This window comes from Ictidomys tridecemlineatus, chromosome 4, assembly GCF_052094955.1.
Source record: "Ictidomys tridecemlineatus isolate mIctTri1 chromosome 4, mIctTri1.hap1, whole genome shotgun sequence".
Lineage (NCBI taxonomy): Eukaryota > Metazoa > Chordata > Mammalia > Rodentia > Sciuridae > Ictidomys > Ictidomys tridecemlineatus.
Window position 1 is genome coordinate 183,351,960 of NC_135480.1, and position 18,102 is coordinate 183,370,061.

At 41.4% G+C, this 18,102-nt stretch overlaps 1 protein-coding gene across 2 annotated transcripts in view; it reads right to left on the reverse strand.

Moving 5' to 3' along the window:
- Abca1 (ATP binding cassette subfamily A member 1) overlaps positions 1-18,102 on the reverse strand; it is a 134,313-nt gene that overhangs the window by 64,631 nt on the left and 51,580 nt on the right. For both annotated transcript variants that reach the window (XM_021729402.3, XM_005329744.5), the window contains exons 6-8: positions 16,064-16,185; positions 13,626-13,802; positions 619-711 (exon numbers count right to left, since the gene is read on the reverse strand). In XM_021729402.3, coding sequence (XP_021585077.1) covers positions 619-711; positions 13,626-13,802; positions 16,064-16,185 — 392 coding nt within the window. The remainder of the gene's footprint in view (positions 1-618; positions 712-13,625; positions 13,803-16,063; positions 16,186-18,102) is intronic.

Here is an 18,102-nt window from a genome sequence, read left to right on the forward strand (position 1 = left end):
CAGAAACTGAGAATCAGAAGAAGGGTTAACTATTTTGCAACATCTATAGGCCCTATGGTCCTAGGACAAAGATGACTCTGACACATCTGTCAATGTGTGGACCTAAAAGGCCAAATCAACTAAATGTTCCTTAAGAGACCATATTCCCCAAGTTGAAGCTCAGAGCGCATATTTTATAAGGGAAAGAGCTGAATTAGACATAGCTCATGATCTCATTATTAGCAAACACATTTTGATAAAAATGACTGAAGGATCTTGCTTCTGAATACACAGTGTAGAGATAGAGAAGTTTCTGGTCAGACAAAAGCAGTGCATGCAGGTAGGAGAGAATTCTCTTCACAAGTATGTGACTACCAGGGACTGAGGGAATGGGGTGGGGATAAGAGGGTGGGTTCGAGACTAGTTATGGACCCTTTAGCCACTAATTAGTTCTGAGACTAATTCTTCATCTCTAAAGTAAGAAGATTAAAACAGATGATGTTTTTTGATCACTTATATTTCTAAAATTGACATTAAGGCATCTAACATGATATTCCAATCTAAAGAACCCTCTTAGCCAAACTTGGAACTGACCACAGTGGATGGTCCACTTGCTGGTGCTAGGAAGGCACCACTTACCTCTTGGGCCAGACTCCCGAGACTATCCAGCAGAGTCTTGGTGGCTTCGGCCAGCTGTTTGCTTGGGAAGGGAGATGTAGAGTTCAGTCTTGTCTGGAATGAAAAACAACACTTTGTTCCTAAGTTCAAATGGAAGCCTGAAATCTCTATTGAAAATAAACAAGTTAATTAAAACCATGCCCAATCCTGAATTTAAGAATAAGAAACCAACTCCTAACCAAAAGAAAAAAAAAAAAAGGACACAACAATTATTCTAGTTGTATGTCTGTGTGAATTTTTTTATTCAGATAAGAATTTCTAATTCTTTGATAAATGGTTGTAAGTGCTGCGGGAATATATAGAATAAAAGAGCTATCAAATGTGCAACGGATAAAAACATCGAGTGAGTGTGTGTGACTGTGCTCTGACCACAATGTCCCAAGTCACAATTCTACAAGACACACATATGGGAATAGCCTTGAGAAGCAAGTGTGTGATGTCTCACAGAAAAGGAAGGAAATGTAAAGCTTAAAGCTGTCAAAATGGGGGAAGAAGGAATTGTCTCTTTTTGCTCTCTTCAAGTCAGCACTGTAACGTTGGAAATTCAAAATAGAACACTTGTTTAATGTGTAGTTTGAGTCAAAGCTTTATGTTTACTAATTCATTTAGTTGCTGTTATCTTCGACCAAGGTAAACACAAGAAAATAACTAATTAGGTTCAAGGGAAAGATAAATCAGAGCAGAAAGCTTATGCTAAAGAAAGAACACAGCCAGGCATGGTGGCACACACACCTGTAATCCCAGAGGCTTGGAAGGCTGAGGCAGTAGGATAACAAGTTCAAGGCCAACCTTAGCAACTCAACAAGGCCCTAAACAACTTAGCAAGACCTGGTCTCAAAATAAAAAGGGTCGGGGATGTGGCTGTTAAGCATACTTGTGTTCAATCCCTGGTACCAAAAAAAAAAAAAAAAAAAGAAAGAAAGAAAGAAAGAAAGAACAATAATGCACAGATTCTGAAGCCAGAATAGCTGTAGTTGAGAAACTTCAGATTGGTTGTGAGATTTTAGGCATCCAAAAAAAAAAAAAAAAGATATTAGGTCAATTTCATCTTCCTCATTTGTTAAAGAGGAAAGAAAAACTCTCCAGGGAAAACGTACCTCTCCCTGGTGTTTCTATGGGCCTTGTTTGATGTCATATCAGACACCCTCTAGAGAAGGCTGAATCAGGAGGACATTTGTCCCTATCAGACTTTGCTGTGAACTCATAATGTCGACCACACAGAATATGGCTGGAAGTGGACTATGAGAAAGAGCAGCCTGGGTTGTGTTCTTTTAAGAAGATCTCCAAGTGCAGAAGGTTGGGTTACTATCATCTTAATCACCATAATATTCCAAGCACAATCCTGATTGTACATTTCTGGGAAAAATGTACCTAATAGTTCTCTTGTAAGAACTTTTCCAGCCCCATGCAGGGACTCCTGTGGAATGGCTTATTCTTGAGAGTCCCAGTGTTCCCAGACTCAGTCCCCAGAGGGCCCTAACATCTCCCACGAATGCTCCACACAGGGAGGTCTCTCTGCAGCCACTCGCAGATGGCATCCACGATTGTTCCTTCCAGAGGGAGTAAGTCATGAGCAGAAAACAGTGGGGTGTTTTGTTTTCACTTTCCTCCTTTAGGTTCACTTCCTAACTGGAGATTATCACACTGCAAGTTGAACCTCCCAAAAACTTGCAGTGAGGGAAACTCTTACAAATGGAGAAGTCTTAATTGGAAGCGACAGGAGGTAAAATGTTTACCAGGAGGTCTACAGGATGATGAATGTTCAGGATTGTAGAGCAAAACCAAAGCAAACCAGGACAAAACAAAAATGTGCCAAATTCACTTAAGGTAAAAATTTGAGACTTTTAAGTGTAATCTGTAATGTGGTAGGTGATCTATTTCTTTTATCAAGTGTGAATGGAAGTAAGATTCTTATAATTCTTTCTTGTCACTCACTCCTGTCTCTTATTCTCAGGTCATGGGGATCTGGGGTGGCCACAGAACCCTGAGCAAATGACTCGAATTCCCTGTCCTTCCATATTCCCAACTGTATAGCAGAGCTCACGATGCTGTGCATGCATCACAGCGTTTTCAGGAACACAGAGTTAGAGGACATGTACACAGCACCTTGTACACTGTCTGGCACATATTAAGTCCTCTCAATTATAAACTATTTCATCTCCTGCCTTTTTCTTTCCTTCTTCAAAAGTTTATGGCCATGGAGCAGGAGTGACGGTGCAGGCCTGTAACCCCAGTGACTCAGGAGGCTGAAGCAGGAGGATCACAAGTTCAAGGCCAGCCTGGGAAACTTATGAAGGCCCTGTCTCAAAATAAAATTAAAAGGGCTTGGGGTGTGGCTCCGTGGTAGAGAGCCTCTGGATTCAATCTCCCAGTACCTTCCCCCAATAGACAGACAGACACAGACACACAGACACACACACACACAGACACAGACACACACACACATTACTGTCAAGACTGGCAGGGTCCTATCTGCAAGCTGACTTTTCCAGTTCTTCAAAAGACAAATCCTTCCTCTGTTTCTTAACTAGGCCTTTTTTCCTCTTAGGATACTCTCCTTGCACCATGCAGAGAATTAGAGTCATCATCCCACAGCACATCAAACACATACCAACGTGCTATTTCTAAAATTACAAACACTTCTCACTGCAAAGTTAGATATCCTCACCCTAATTCCCACAGGCTGGGGCTAAAATGCCTTCCTCTCTGCTGTAGCCCTTTTCTTTTATTCGGTGTGTGCCAAACTATGGAGAAAAGATGATGTTAACTGGATAAAATATTTCATATTTCATGCACTTAGCATTATCTACATGAGTCTCTATATATAAACACACAGAGATATATACTATATATAATACAAACATATATATAATGTACATATATATGATATACACACACGTATGTACCATATATATACATATACATATCCCACACACACACTGCCCTGAATTGAAGTTGACATTTCTATTGAAACCCTGACAGACAACTCATTACCTAATCATATCTACACGCACAAACATACACCTTCATTTCTATGTATATCCATGTGGACCATTAACACACAGCACTGGACAACGTTCACAGAGCCTCTCCTTCAGAGTGCTTTTTGCATGAGTGCGGGATTTGTGCATTCCACATCACCATCTGCTTTGAACTGTACAGCAGTAAAGAAAAGGTTGTCAGCCCACCTGGCCCTGAGGAGACTCCAAGATGGTCCCACCATATGTGTCATGCCAATTAGGTGTACAAGTCACCAAACACAAAAGATGTTTGAAAACCTCAGACCCAATACTGGCCCACTATCACCAGTACCAGGCATCTGTCCCCGAAAGGGTACTATCAGTGAACACTTCCTGTCACTCTCAGACTTTGTTTTCTCCATCTGCATTTACATTTTCATAGGTAATGATTTTTCTTCAAGGATTTTATTTGAATGCCTTAACTTATGCTCATTTTAAAAGTACCATAATTCAGCACACTCCATGCACACAGCAGACCTACTACATGATTGTTCAACCCAGGAGTGTAACTGACCATGGATGTCAACACAAGAACCTCACTTAATTGCTGTCAGTGTCAGACCTTTATGGAAACCATGTCCTGTGATACGGTTTTATTGTCAATAGTCTGTACTTTGCTCTGTTGGCTTGTTTGATGGACTGATTTTGATTCTGGTCTCTAAACAAAGGAACTGTCTGAGCCTATCCATAAATAATGAGGTAGAGCAGTCAACACCATTATAAGGATCCTTTTACACTAGTTGCTTGTTTAAGAATAAATGCTCAGTATTCTTCAACAGTAGTGACAATACATGCAAATTTCCATGTTTAAAGGTGTGCTAGTTGGAACTACCTATAGAGGCATGGGTTGATAAAATTCAAATTTAGCATCAAATTTCAAGCTGGGATTATTCAGATATTTTGCTCAAGACTTCACTTTACTTTTCTGTGCCTGGACACTATAAAATACAGAGAAGAGGCTGATGCAAATCATCAAAATGAATGCTACAAATTGACAGGGCAAGGATAAGCTATTCAATAACTACTGCTGCGTCAACTGGCTATTTGTGCAAGAGAAATTAAAATATTTTTTCATCTCACACTCCTATTCAAAAATAAATTCTTAGTTAGATTAAAGAGGTAAAAGTAAAAGTGAAAAGTTCAAAATATATAGAAAAAACTTTTAGATAATATACTTATGAAGTTGGGGTAAGGAAGAATTTCTTAAACAAAATATTAAAAACCCCGACCAAAAAGAAAAAAAAATGAATCCACATTTTAAAAGTAAAAACTGTACATCAAAAGATACCATCAACAATAGATACACAAAAGATACATAAACAAGGACACCTAAGAAAACAAACTGAAGATTAAAAGAATGGATTTGTTTTTTTAGAATAAAAATGAGATACCATGCAACCGATAAAATGAAGCAGATGCTACATGTATCAACACTGATAAATCTCAAAAAGATAATATTTAATAAAAAGGACCAGTGGCAGGGCAGATCAATATCACATTTACCCAATGTAACACATGCAAGCCAAGGCTTTATCTGCTATGGACAGAATGTAAATACATATGGAATGAAGTATGAAAACACGCAGCTCCAGACAGGGATTCTCTCTGAGGGAAGAGACAGGGATATACAGGTGGAATCAGCTGAATCTACCATATTGTCTTGAACAGAATCAGAAGCAAGGGTGACAAAATGTTGACTGGTAATCTAGGGGTATTCTTTATATTATTCTCTATACTGTTTTATAGGTTTAAAATATTTCCTGATTTTCTTTTTAATTCAATGAAAGGCCTACAGAAAGGAAGATGCTTGGACAGGAATGCAGGAAGGGTAAAGAATGTATGTTGGCCTGAGCGCACATCAGACCTGAAAGATGACTGGGCTCCTTGAAGAAAATTAACCCCAGGAATTAACTCAAGCCTCAAAACTAGATCACGTCGGCACCCACTATTAACTGTGGTCTGTGGCACACACTCCTCCTTGACAAAGGGGACAAAGCCTGCCAAATCATATTCCCAAAGTGCTCCGGTCAATAATTCACAGCTTGAAATTCCTCCTGTTATTTTTCCTAACCAAAAACATTCTCTCCGCTATGAACTCATGCAGGGGGGTCTCACTGTGCACAGGAGGCAAATGATTTTCTTGTAGGGAGTAAAGAAAGGGGATTAGGGGGAACGGGACCTTTAGGTATGGACTATACTTCCTGTGCTAACAGGAATTCGTATACTATCCAATATATTTAGATTATAACTGAACACCATAATATCTTCAGGGGAATAAAACACAAATGCTTACTGTATTACTCAAAAATCCACACCCGCTTCTTCAAAATATGTTCATCACAACAGAATAACATTTACTAATAGGATGACCGTGCCCCAGCATGACAAAGGCCACTGTGCTCCATCCTTCCTGGGTCTCACCACTGACTTCATCATACTCTTCCTATCCTCACTAGCTTAACAGTTAAGTCACTGAAGATTGAAAAGTGGGAGAAGGCAATAACCTAGCAAAGTCGATTTTGCTTTATATTTTGAGTGGATATTTTATTTTAACACAGCGTCTAGGGCCGTTGACACATCACCTAACATATCAGAGCCAGGCACCCAGCAAATGGGGGCAGAAGAAAAAGTTAAAAGGAAGGGAGGACACCTCCATGAGGTGATAGATGGGCTGGTGCCAGTCCTGCTTCAAACTGCCATGCGCCACCGTCCCCTGGCTACAAGCTTTCCCTAGCTACAACTTCTTCACTCAGCTATCTGCATCATGTGCAGCTCCTCATTGAAGCCACCTTCTCTCCCCTCTCCCGCTACCTCTGGACCCATGTGCATACCAGGTCCTTGCCTGGAACATTCTATTCCCTGTTCGTTACCCAGCTAAGATCTACTCTTCAGGTGCCTAAATAGAGGATGCTTCTTTCCTGATCCTTTACAACTGGGTTAAGAGGCCCTGTACAGCACCTAGCTGAGCCCCGATGGCCCTACCCAACATGTGCTCATTTCCTAGTCTGTCCCACAGAACAGAAATTCAGAGAGAGCTATATTTCCACACCACTGCCTCCCCAGCCCCATGCACAGCACTGATTAGGACTCAATGAATGTTGGCTGAAGGAAGGAACTTGTTTACAGATTACCACTACATTAAATGAAAACTGGAAAAGAATATTGCCAATGCATTAGAAGTCACACAAATATAAAGAGAGGACAGAACACCCATGAAATTAAAATGCAATCAAAAACTATTTTCAATTTGCAAAAATCATATCCACATCCCAATTTTTCAGAAACTCCGCTACTAAATAAAGTGAGATGTAAGTGTGCATATATTTGAATCATATTTTCAATACAATTTTGTTTTCCTCCTACAATCGTACATGACAATGTGATCATTGGGACATTTCCAATTTCCCTTAAATACCTTCACAAAATAAATGCAAATCTCTTCTTATTTTTTTCCATATGCAAAAAATCTGACTTAGGGCTAGGATTTAATATGTTTTAGTTCAAAATGAAAATAAGTCAGTCACCTACCAGGTACAAAGACTATTACTGTCTCTTTCCAATGATTTATATGACAGCAAAATTTCCTTTGAGGGACATCTTAATTTTTTTTTTTTTAGTTCAAGTAGGAAATGATAAAAGTCATGTCTGAGGAAGGTATTAATATTCCAAAAAACAATTCAACAACTTAAATATCAACTTTTACCTTTGTTGTACTTCATGCATTAAAATATTTCATCTTTGTGTTGCTTCTAAACACAATTAGGTGTATTTACCAGCATGATTCAAGACAAAAATCAAACCTTTATTCTAGAAATGATAGGGTTTTTTTTCAAGGACCAAAATAATATAATCGAGGCAAAAATGTGCAGATGGAGTTGAGTAGTCGTACTGACACAAATGCTGAATTCACCACTTCATCCCTCAGTTCTTTGTTCTCCTTTTCCCGTGGGAATCAGGTGAACACAGAGGCTAAGGAATAAATCCACACAGCGTGTTGCTGCACCAGACACCCAATGATGAGGACTGCAATTGCTTCCAGGGTAAAAAGCCTATTTTGTAAACAGGTGGGCAGTAAAATCAAACAAAGCCGAACAAAATCGGATCCTGTCCACAAGTGTCTGAGTTTCAGGCAGGAGGAGAGGAAAAGCAAGTGTTCTCCCCTGCAAGAAGCCATGTAACAAGGTGAGGGATCTGGCCCTGGGCAGCCATGAGACATAAGGTAACCCCAAGCCCCATCTAGATTCCAAGTCCTTGTCTAAGAGTAAAGAAGGGGCGGAACAAAGACCCCTCAAGAAAAGGATGACTGTCCATCCCTTACCCATATACCCCTTCAACCTATCCACAGCCCAGCAGTGAGACCACTGGTCTTCCCGGGGGGGGGGGGCCCTCAGGGGACCCTCACTTATGAGGCACGTTCTGCCCTGCTGGGGTGGGCTGCTGGCACCAAAGGACACTCCAACAGAACTCTTTGTTCCACAGAAGCAAAACTCTCCCTTTTAAAAAGGCAGAAGGTACAACAGAGGTCAAGGCAATCAGTGCATGTAGTTGTGTGGGCAATATCCGAGTTGTTACTGCAATGAAGGACGGTGATCTTTAAATCTGTCCTTCCACCCTCAGGGATCAGACACCATTTTCACATCACGGAGACAATAGCGAGCCAGCACCCAAACCTGGCTAACTCCCATCCCACATTCTTCCCGCTGCATCTCAGTGTCCCGCGTTGTCAAAGACTGCTGTCTGGGAGCTGGCTGGGAGGTCATTGTTGAAAGTGGGGTGGGAAAACAGTCTTCACGCCGCACCCCCAAAACCTGTGAAGAATTCCTCAAATGCCCCGTTGCAGCCTTAAAGCTGGTTCTCAGTAGCTACGAGAGGGTCCCTATGAATGTCACCTGCCTTTCCGTGGTGGCTGCACCTTCAGTCCCTAAACAGGGCCTGGTGTAAAGCAGCATCCCAGGAATATTCATTGGATTTTGTTGGCTGAAAATCTCCTGCCTTGTTCTCATGCTCTGCTTCCCACCCCTCTTTGTTCTGTGCATCAAAAACCTTACTGGGTAGAATTTGTCACTCTCAGAACACGGGCAAGAAAAAGTAGAGAGCTGACAAGGAATCAGTACAAGTCTAGGACACCGAGGAACACTTCAAAGACATAACGAGATAACACCCTCCAATCAAAAGGCCCTTGTGACAGGTGAATGATCCTCCAAGGATGTTCGAATCTCTGGAATCTGTGAATGCATGACATTATGGGGCAAAATGAGCTTTGTAGATGTACTTGAAGTGTGTACCTTAAAATAAAGAGAGTATCCTGGATTATCTGGATGGGCAGGCTAATCCCATGAAAACTGAGAAGCACAGAACTTTCTCTGACTGGAGGCAGAGAGATTCCGCAGAAGGAGAAGTTAGAGTTAAAGTGTGAGAGGATTCAACCCACCTGCTGAATAGGGGCCACATGAAAAGGACGAGAAGGGACACTGGTGCCTACAGGAGCAAAGCCTAGCCCCCCAGCTGACAGCCAGCAAGGAAACAGGGACTACATCCTACAGATACAAAAAAAAAAAAAAAAAAAAAAACCCAAAACTGAATTTGGCTGACACGCTAAATGAGCTCTGAAGCAGATTCATCTTCAGAGTCTCCGAGAAGAGCAGAGCCCTGAGAACACTTTGATTCCAGACAGTGAGCTCCTAACTGATCACAGGTGGACCTCCACCGAATCCAGACTTCTGGCCTGCAGCATTGTTAGAGAATAAATGCATATAGCTTTAAGCTGCCAAGTGTATGCTGATTTGTTATAACAGCAAGAGATAAACCAATACAACCAGCAAGGACCTCAACAAGAGAAACAAATAAATCACTCCGCCTAAAATTTGCTGACCCACTATTACGGCTCCTTCCCGCCATCCAAAACGGAGTGGAGGTGACTGAGGGGCAACATAGGGAGGTCCCCACAAACACTTCTGTGTGCTCTCTGGGAAAGATGCGTGCTGCTTCAGGAAGGACCTCGGGAGAAGGCCACCTGTCTTCACCTGCTGTGCAGAGAGGTAAGAGAAGTGGTTGCCAGGTGGCTCTGAGCTCCTCCTGCAGGAAAAACACTCTGAATACTCGGTGACATGAGCCTTCCTTAGACTCAGAGGTAATATTTCATGTATGAACCCATCAGAAAGCCTTCCTTCCTTCCTTCCCTCCCTCCCTCCCTACTTCCTTCCTTCCTTCCCTCCCTCCCTACTTCCTTCCTTCCTTCCTTCTTTCCTTCCTTCCTTCCTTCCTTCCTTCCTTCCCTCCCTTCCTACTTCCTTCCTTCCTTCCTTCCCTCCCTCCCTCCCTCCCTACTTCCTTCCTTCCTTCCTTCCTTCTTTCCTTCCTTCCTTCCTTCCTTCCTTCCTTCCTTCCTTCCTTTCTAGTTATGTATGACAACAGGATTCATTTTGACATAATTATAAAAGCATTGTAATATAATTTGTTCTAATTCAGCCCCCAGTACTTCCTCTTTCCTTCCCCTCCGCCCTCCCCCTTTCCCTCTCCTATACTGATCTATTTTTTTTATAGTTTTTTTAAATTAGCGCCTTGTGGATGCACATATGGTGAGATGTACTGTGGTACAATCACATAGGTACATAGGAAAGTTAGGATAGATTCATTCCACTGTCTTTCCCTATCCCATTCCTTCTCCCTTCCCTTCAGTCCCTTTTGTCTACTCCACTGATTTTTCTTTGATTCATTTTTTTTTATCTCCCACCTCCCTTATTTTGGATTAACTTCTGCATATCAGAGAAAACATTCTACCTTTCACTTTTTGGAACTGGCTTATTTCACTTAGCATGATAGTCTCCAACTTCAACCATTTACTGGCAAATGTCATAAAATCATTCTTTATGACTGAGTAATACTCCATTGTGCATATATATATATACCGCATTTTCTTTATCCATTCATCTGTTGAAGGGCACTTAGTAGCTAACCTATGGAGCCAGCCTGTGAATTATGTTTCTATAGACATTGATATAGAAAGCCATATTTTTTGAGGATCTCAGCTAGTCCAGCTCTGTAACAGTCCTGACACATAATAAGCAGTAAATATCACTCTATGGATGAATAAGTTTTTAAGTAAAATATAGAAAACTCTTAATTAAAAACATATCTTACCTCTAGAAAACTTGAAGCACTCCAGCATCCAGTATTTATTTTCATGTGAGATATGGATTGCAGCACAGATATAAATAAGGCTTTATAGGGTGAGAGGTTTGGGTAATATCTGGACAAAAAATGCAATTTTCATGGAAATGTTCTCCAGAACCACCTTGCTTGGTATGACTCTAATTCCCAACACTGACCTATGGAAGGGAATGTCTATCTTACCAGCAATTATTTTCAGCACATAATTTATATTGTGTCAATTAAATGATCGGTTTCTATTTATTGAACACCTATTGTGTGCCAAGTCCCAAGCGAGGCTCTTCATATATGTGGCCGATAATCACAGCAAAGATTAGCATATATTTATCTGCAAGTAAAGGGAGAGGAAGCTGAGGCCTACCAAGGTTAAAATAATCTTTTCAAGGTCAATTCCAGGAAACAGCAGAAGCAACACTTGAATCCAGGTGAGCTGACCCCAAGCCCACAGCCCTTCCAACTCTGCCACACTTCCCCATTATGTCCCAACACTATTTTCCAGAAGTCATTCAGAGACTGGAAGAGGCCCAGGAAAAAGACTCAGAATACCCTTGGCTGAAAAATGAGGAAACACCCACGTTAAAAAATAATTAAATGAGAAAAAATGTTTCAAAATATGTCCCTCCTGATGATTCCCTTTTGGTACAGAAACACGTATTGACAGAAGTTTCCCCCCCATGATACTGTCCCTGGCATCTGGTTGCTGCTTCTGTTGTAGTTCTTGGCATAATTAACTGGCCACGTGCGTTGATGTCACGTGTCACATACATCTACCATCACAAATGTTAAAATTGCAACCAAGTGACAGGAGGAAAAGCCTGCTTACTGAAAATCAAATATCAGTCCAGGGACCCCAATTAAAACTGGGCTTAATTCAATAAATAACATCCCCAAATGTTAGAAAGTCATTTTATCTCAAAGGCAACCTCCAAAATCATCTTTCCACAGAACAATCCAAACCACTCAGAATAACTCATCACGAACCCATCTTCTGAATTCATGAAGACAGGTTTCTCCGAAAGAGCAGAGGGGCAGAAGCAGAACCCTAGATGTTCTGGACACCCAGGAGATGTGCAGCAAGCGTCCTCCAGCCACCTTAGTCAACAACCTGTACAGCCACCACACAAGCAGATGGAATGCAACGCGGCTGACAGGTTTGAAGGACCCTCTCCAGGTACTTGTCATGTAGCTGATCGTCCCAAATGGAGAGGAATTTCAATTTGAAAGCTGAGCTGTTAATTGTCAGCGTTCTTCCCTGAGTGAAATTCAGACATTATGTGATTGGGTGGGTTTCTGTACTGGGGTTGTGTATACAACAGGTGTTTAATGAGTAAACGGAAGTAAAACAGAATGAAGGGGCACCAGAATAAATTACTATGTCTTGTAAAAACACTCATCTTTCTAAAATATGAAGGATGAACATTTCTGTCTTGTAGTGAAGTGAAGAAGCCAAAAGCAGTCCAGGGAAAGGTTTTGCACCCCAACCTTTTGTACCATTTTTAATAACCGTGACCTTCTATGTCTCACAGTGAAAAATGCTAATAAGCTGCAAATCTCTGCACAAGTGAGCTTATCTAAAATTTAGGGATGTTACTTGGGGCTTCAAACATCCCCATTAAGAAATAGATCAATCCAGGTGCACTGACACATGCCTATAATCCCCATGGCTTGGGAGGCTGAGGCAGGAGGATCACAAGTTCAAAGCAATTTAGCAAGACCCTAAGTTACATAGCGAGACCCTATCTCAATTTAAAAAAACAATAAAGAGCTGGGGATGTGGCTCAGTGGTTAAGTACCCCTGGGTTCAACCCCCAGTACCAAAAAAAAAAAAAAAGAATTTCTCAATGGTCAGTCCAGAATCCATAACTTGAGATGTGTTTCTAAGGTCACATCCAAGGCACAGGGTCCAGAAACTGCATATTCTTAGGACCCCCTGCCCCCCAGGGAAGTCTCAACTCTCTATAGAGAAGTCATGGCACACAAAATCCAAGAGAATTATAATTTCATTTTCTAATAATAAAGAATCTCTCTTTTCAGGCACATTCTTCTTCCAGGGCTTTTTTCCTGGTTTTAAGAGAGCTTACTGACAAATCAGAGCACTCTCTGTTAAGTAGGAAACCTGAATCCTGAACATTAAGTGATATCTGGGCATTTCACCAGAACTCTCAGAAAACCCAGAGACATTTTTATTCTTGAATTCCTATCTACAGGCTCATGCTCATCCACATGATTTGGTTTAAAAGGAATGTGTATTCTCATGGAGTGCTTCTCTGAACAATGGATTCCTGAGCTGATCAAATTTTGTTGGGATTTTTTCCTTTGGATGCAATTTTGTCATTGATTAAGCTAATTACTGGGTGTGGTCCCCTCTAATTCCAGGGTTTTACTGTGACAGCCTACTGTATCTCCTTTCTGAGTGTTTTTAAATCACCTATAAATAGCCATCTTCCCATCAATGGTTTGAGACTTAAAAAAAAAAAAAATCCAGGGAACGCTTTCTTCAAAAGAACTCTGACTCATAGTTATAGTATGAAAAACATGAAAAAGCAGGTCTTCTCTGATTGAAATGGGCACAAGGGACCTTGGGCTTGGACTCAGCCACACCCTTCACATCCTTCCCTCATTCACACTTAAAATACCACTTGGCTAAACAGTATCACAAACTCAAAGCCAGCCCTGTGTTTCTACAAAAACAAAGACATGTTGTCCAAGGAAAAATTTTACATTCCAAAAGCATTATTAGCACGTGAAGCTTCTTTTCCACAGAGCAAGTCCACTCACCACGATCGGCTTCAGGATGTCCATGTTGGAACGAAGCACTCGCTCTGCCGCATCCAGTTTCTCCCTTGGTAGACTGCAAAGCTCAAAAACTTCTGCATCACCAAGTCGAATCACTTCTCCTAATTTGGATCCGTTGCACAGATTGGTCAAATGTAACTGGTAACCTTGCAAAAATACCTGGAAATATTCATGCAAAGAGAGACAAGTGAAATGGGATTACAAAGATGGGAAGCAGGGTCTGTGAAGCCCTTGGGGTGCTTCCCACAGGTACAGTTTTGAAGGTCTTAAAAGGAGCACTGCTGGGCTGGGGATGTGGCTCAAGCGGTAGCGCGCTCGCCTGGCATGCGTGCGGCCCGGGTTCAATCCTCAGCACCACATACCAACAAAGATGTTGTGTCCGCCGAGAACTAAAAAATACATATTAAAAAAAAAAATTCTCTCTCTCTCTCTCTCTCTCTCTCTCTCTCTCTCTCTCTCTCTCTCTCTCCTCTCTCACTCTCTCTTTAAAAAAAAAAAAAGGAGCACTGCTGATGATAGTTTAAAGCATCGGGTCTTTTTTCTGAATTTCAGAATAAATCATGGCATGATCTGACAGCACATTTTAAACCTGCATGATGTGTTGGACTCAGTATCTTCCACATTCTCGTCCCTCTTGCAGAGAGAAATCCAACTCTGAATCCAACTCTTTTTTTCAGTGCTGGGACACATGATTCATTGAATAGGAATCCAGAATCTGAACTCCTGGAACCACTTTTATTAGAGTAAAACATCCTTGCTATTTTGGAATTTATGATTTCTTAAACTGGGATTGGGGTGGATTCTGAAAAAAAATATGATTTGTCTACAGGTCTAGATATTTAATCAATGCACAGAACTAAAGGCAGAATTTGGAATTTGGAATTTACTGGAAAATAAATTTACTGGAATTTATTGGAAAGTTGGACCTCCTATCATCTCATTGATAGGCCAGTTTAAATCATTCTTATCTATTCAGAATAGCAAACCCACTAGGAAGCCTCTCCTTGGTCATTTTTTGTTTACTTAATTAGCTGTCCTGGCCCTGAATAAATTGTGCTTCTTGGTTCTTATTCCCCTGTAGACAGCAGGCTTTGTAAAAAGCAGGGCCTTGACTTTCAGTGCTGACTTTGTATTCATAGAACTGGAACCCTAGAGTCTATAAAGATTTGTTGAATGAATGAATGAATGATACAGGCTCTTTTTTTATATATGTAGAGTTACTAACTTCCCTGTTAGTTTAAATAAATACAGCCTGTCTTGCTAATAGAACAACCTAATGTGAGTGATGGGCCAATAGCTTCTCAAATAAACTGCAGAGTATTTGGCCTGCCACGGTTTCCAATAAATTTTCACCTATGCCAGATACTCAAGTGCACTTCTGTTTTACTCCTTTCTTTAACCAGTTCTTGCCACCAGGCTGCCAGTTTACCCTTAGTGTCTGTTTTTAAGAATACCGACAACTCAGAAATTCTAACTACCATGTGCGGACCACCTCCATGCTTAGGATGCCCCTTATTCTAAACTGATGGGATGTGACAGATACGGATTTGGCAGGGGACAATGGAAATTGTGCTAAACACAACCATTTTCAAAAGCTTGCTGCCTCTGGCCCACCTCCTAGCCACACAATTGGTAAACACAAGGCATATTTTCCTAGTTTCATAAGGGCAAGCAGTAAGCACATTTTTCTAATTTTAAAAATTCTGGATCTTGTGAAGCAAAGACCTTATTTTCAAACATAAACATTTCCACTACTTCTGCTTATTGTAAAGACCAGTTTATTACGCAGACATGAGACCGGGTAAGAAAGAAGTTCCCTTCCTGCCAGAGAATGCACTTGAGAAGCATCTCTGAAAAATCAATATCAGGTCATCTGCGCAGGAGCTCCATGAGAATTAACGATGCCACAGGAAGTTCTTTCTCGAAGAATCTAAGGTTAAAATTCCATATAAACTCTAAATATTACTTCCTGCTTTTATAAATTTAAAAAGAAAACTCTCCTTATGTATCTTTGCTCTCTTTCAAAGCAGCATTATGCTTTTTAAATCTCCTGTCTTTGATTGCATTGACGGAACCTCTCCAAGTCAATAATCCTTAACCCTGGTTCTTATCTCAGAACTGTGAAATATATTTTTTAGAAAGTTTAATTCATTTGAACTTAAAATGTAACCCTTTTGGGAGGAAGTCATCCTAAATGCCAACCAATGGACAGTAAATCAGTTTTATGTCAACCAGCCGGCCCTTGACGCCGGGCTGCACATTTTGCTCTCTGGAGGGTTTCATGATGCCCAGCCTCCTCCGGAAGTCACATTAGGTGAAGATGAATTCGAGCTAACTTCTTCCTTCACCATCATTATAAAGAGAGAGGTTTAGTCCTTTCTTTCTAGGCAAACAATGGAGGAAGTGAAGCGGCCACTTACCTTCTGCAGACTGACATCAGCCCCCAGCATTTTCTCCACAGTTGGCCTTGGTAGAGACAGATTGTGATTCAGGAATCCTGAGAAGGTTTCATTGTCCACCAGGAAATCCTGAAGCTTCAAGCCTATCAAAAAAAAAATGGTGTTTTGTTTTCATTTAATAAGTAACTCAAAACAAAACACAACAAAAAACACTATGAGGCAGGTGGAGAAAAATATCATAATATTGATTGCCTGGTTTTAAACTGATTGATGACCACAGGCTTCTGGCTTACACACACATCGAAATGAGCTAGGGGAGATCTGCCTCATCAGGAGAGACAGGAAGAGACTGCCTTCTGATCATTGAGTCTCACTCCCAGACTCACACAGTGCCACAGTGCTGTCACACACACACACAGCTTCTCCTTGCTTTTCAAACAAAAAGCCCAATCTTTTAAATGATCTCATCCTTTCCACCAGAGATTTGAGATATCAACCCCACCACTCCTGTCTCCCTGGGACCATCTGAACCTAGCTAAAATCTGAGCGATTTAAAGGCTTATTCCATAAGCCATAGGGGCAGATCTCATGGAGCTGGCAATGGGTCTCAAACTTTAATGTGCATCAGAATAACTAGTGGGACAGAACAGACAGCTGGACCCCAGCCCCAGAATTTCTGATTCAGTGGACCTGGGATGGGGCTGGAGAACCTACATTTCTAACAAGCTTCCAGGGAATATTTGATGCTGCCCGCCAGGGACCACTGGTGTACACATTGTGCATATCAAAGCACTCTCCTGGTCTCATTTTAATTAGAAACAAAACATGTGATGTTAGGCTCTAAAGCCCAGGCTTGTCACGCCCTAGAACAATACATGGGCATATATCTTTAACTCGTCCCTACCAAATAATTTGCTTGCTAAAGGGTTTCATATAGATTCCTGTTAAGCAATAAGCCCTCCAGGTACATTTAGAAAAAGCTTCAATCCAGTGATGCAAATCAGAAAAAGCACTGGTCAGGAACCCGGAATTCTAGAGCCTAGATTTGGAGGCTGTTTCTGATACCATGTCACATGGGTATTTCAGGCCATTGTTCTGAACCTTAGTTTCTTCATCTCTAAAACAAGAGATTTCTAAGCAGATGCCTGGAGGGGCCCTCTGACTCTGAAATAATATCACTTTCCCCATCTTATTTCATTTGACTGTCCACCTCTTCTCTTTCCACCCCATCCTCCTAATAGTCTAAATTCTTGTTGGCAATAAAGATAAAACCAGCTCATCATGACCTCAAGGCAGGCTGGGCAGTCACTTGCCCAGGCTCAGACATAAATTGGCCTCTAGGGGGCAAACTTTACAAACACAAATGATTCCCCTGAAGAGGTCTGATCTGACCACAGGGTTCCAGTGTGAGGCTTAGTGAGTTCATCCTAAACTAAGAGGGTCAAGCACAGACATAAAGTAGCAGCTAGGACCCTACAGACCATGCTGATTTCCATTAGAGCTGTGTGATCCAGGCATGTTCTGCCTTACGCAAATTTCAGTAATACTGTATGGAGTTCTAGAAAAATAACTTAGAAAGAGTCACATCTCTAGAGAAATGATTCCCCATGACACCTATGTGGCCAGCTCCTAGGAATTCCTCATGACCCCCAGAAGCTGTTCCTGGGCCTTTTAGTGTCTTTCTCAGAATAGGTTCTCCTGCAAACTGCCGCTAGCCTGGTGTTCCCCCTCACACACGATGCATACTGCACCTAAAACTCACTTAGGGGGGTGTGCTAAAATGCAGTTTTGGGGGTTCAATCCTTACAGATTCTAAAAATGGATCTGGAGAGGGTGGCCCACAAGTCTACATCTGAATTAACTGCCTTGTACTTCTAAGGCAGGGGATCCGAGAGCCATGTTTTAAGAAACACTGTTTTACTTACATGCTGCTCCACTAGACCATGCCCATAAGGTCAAAGAATATGTGTTTTATTAGTGTCCCCAATTCCCATTTCAGGGTCCAGCACAGAATTACTGTTCAGTGAATGACAGCTAAATAATAAATACCAGGAGATGGG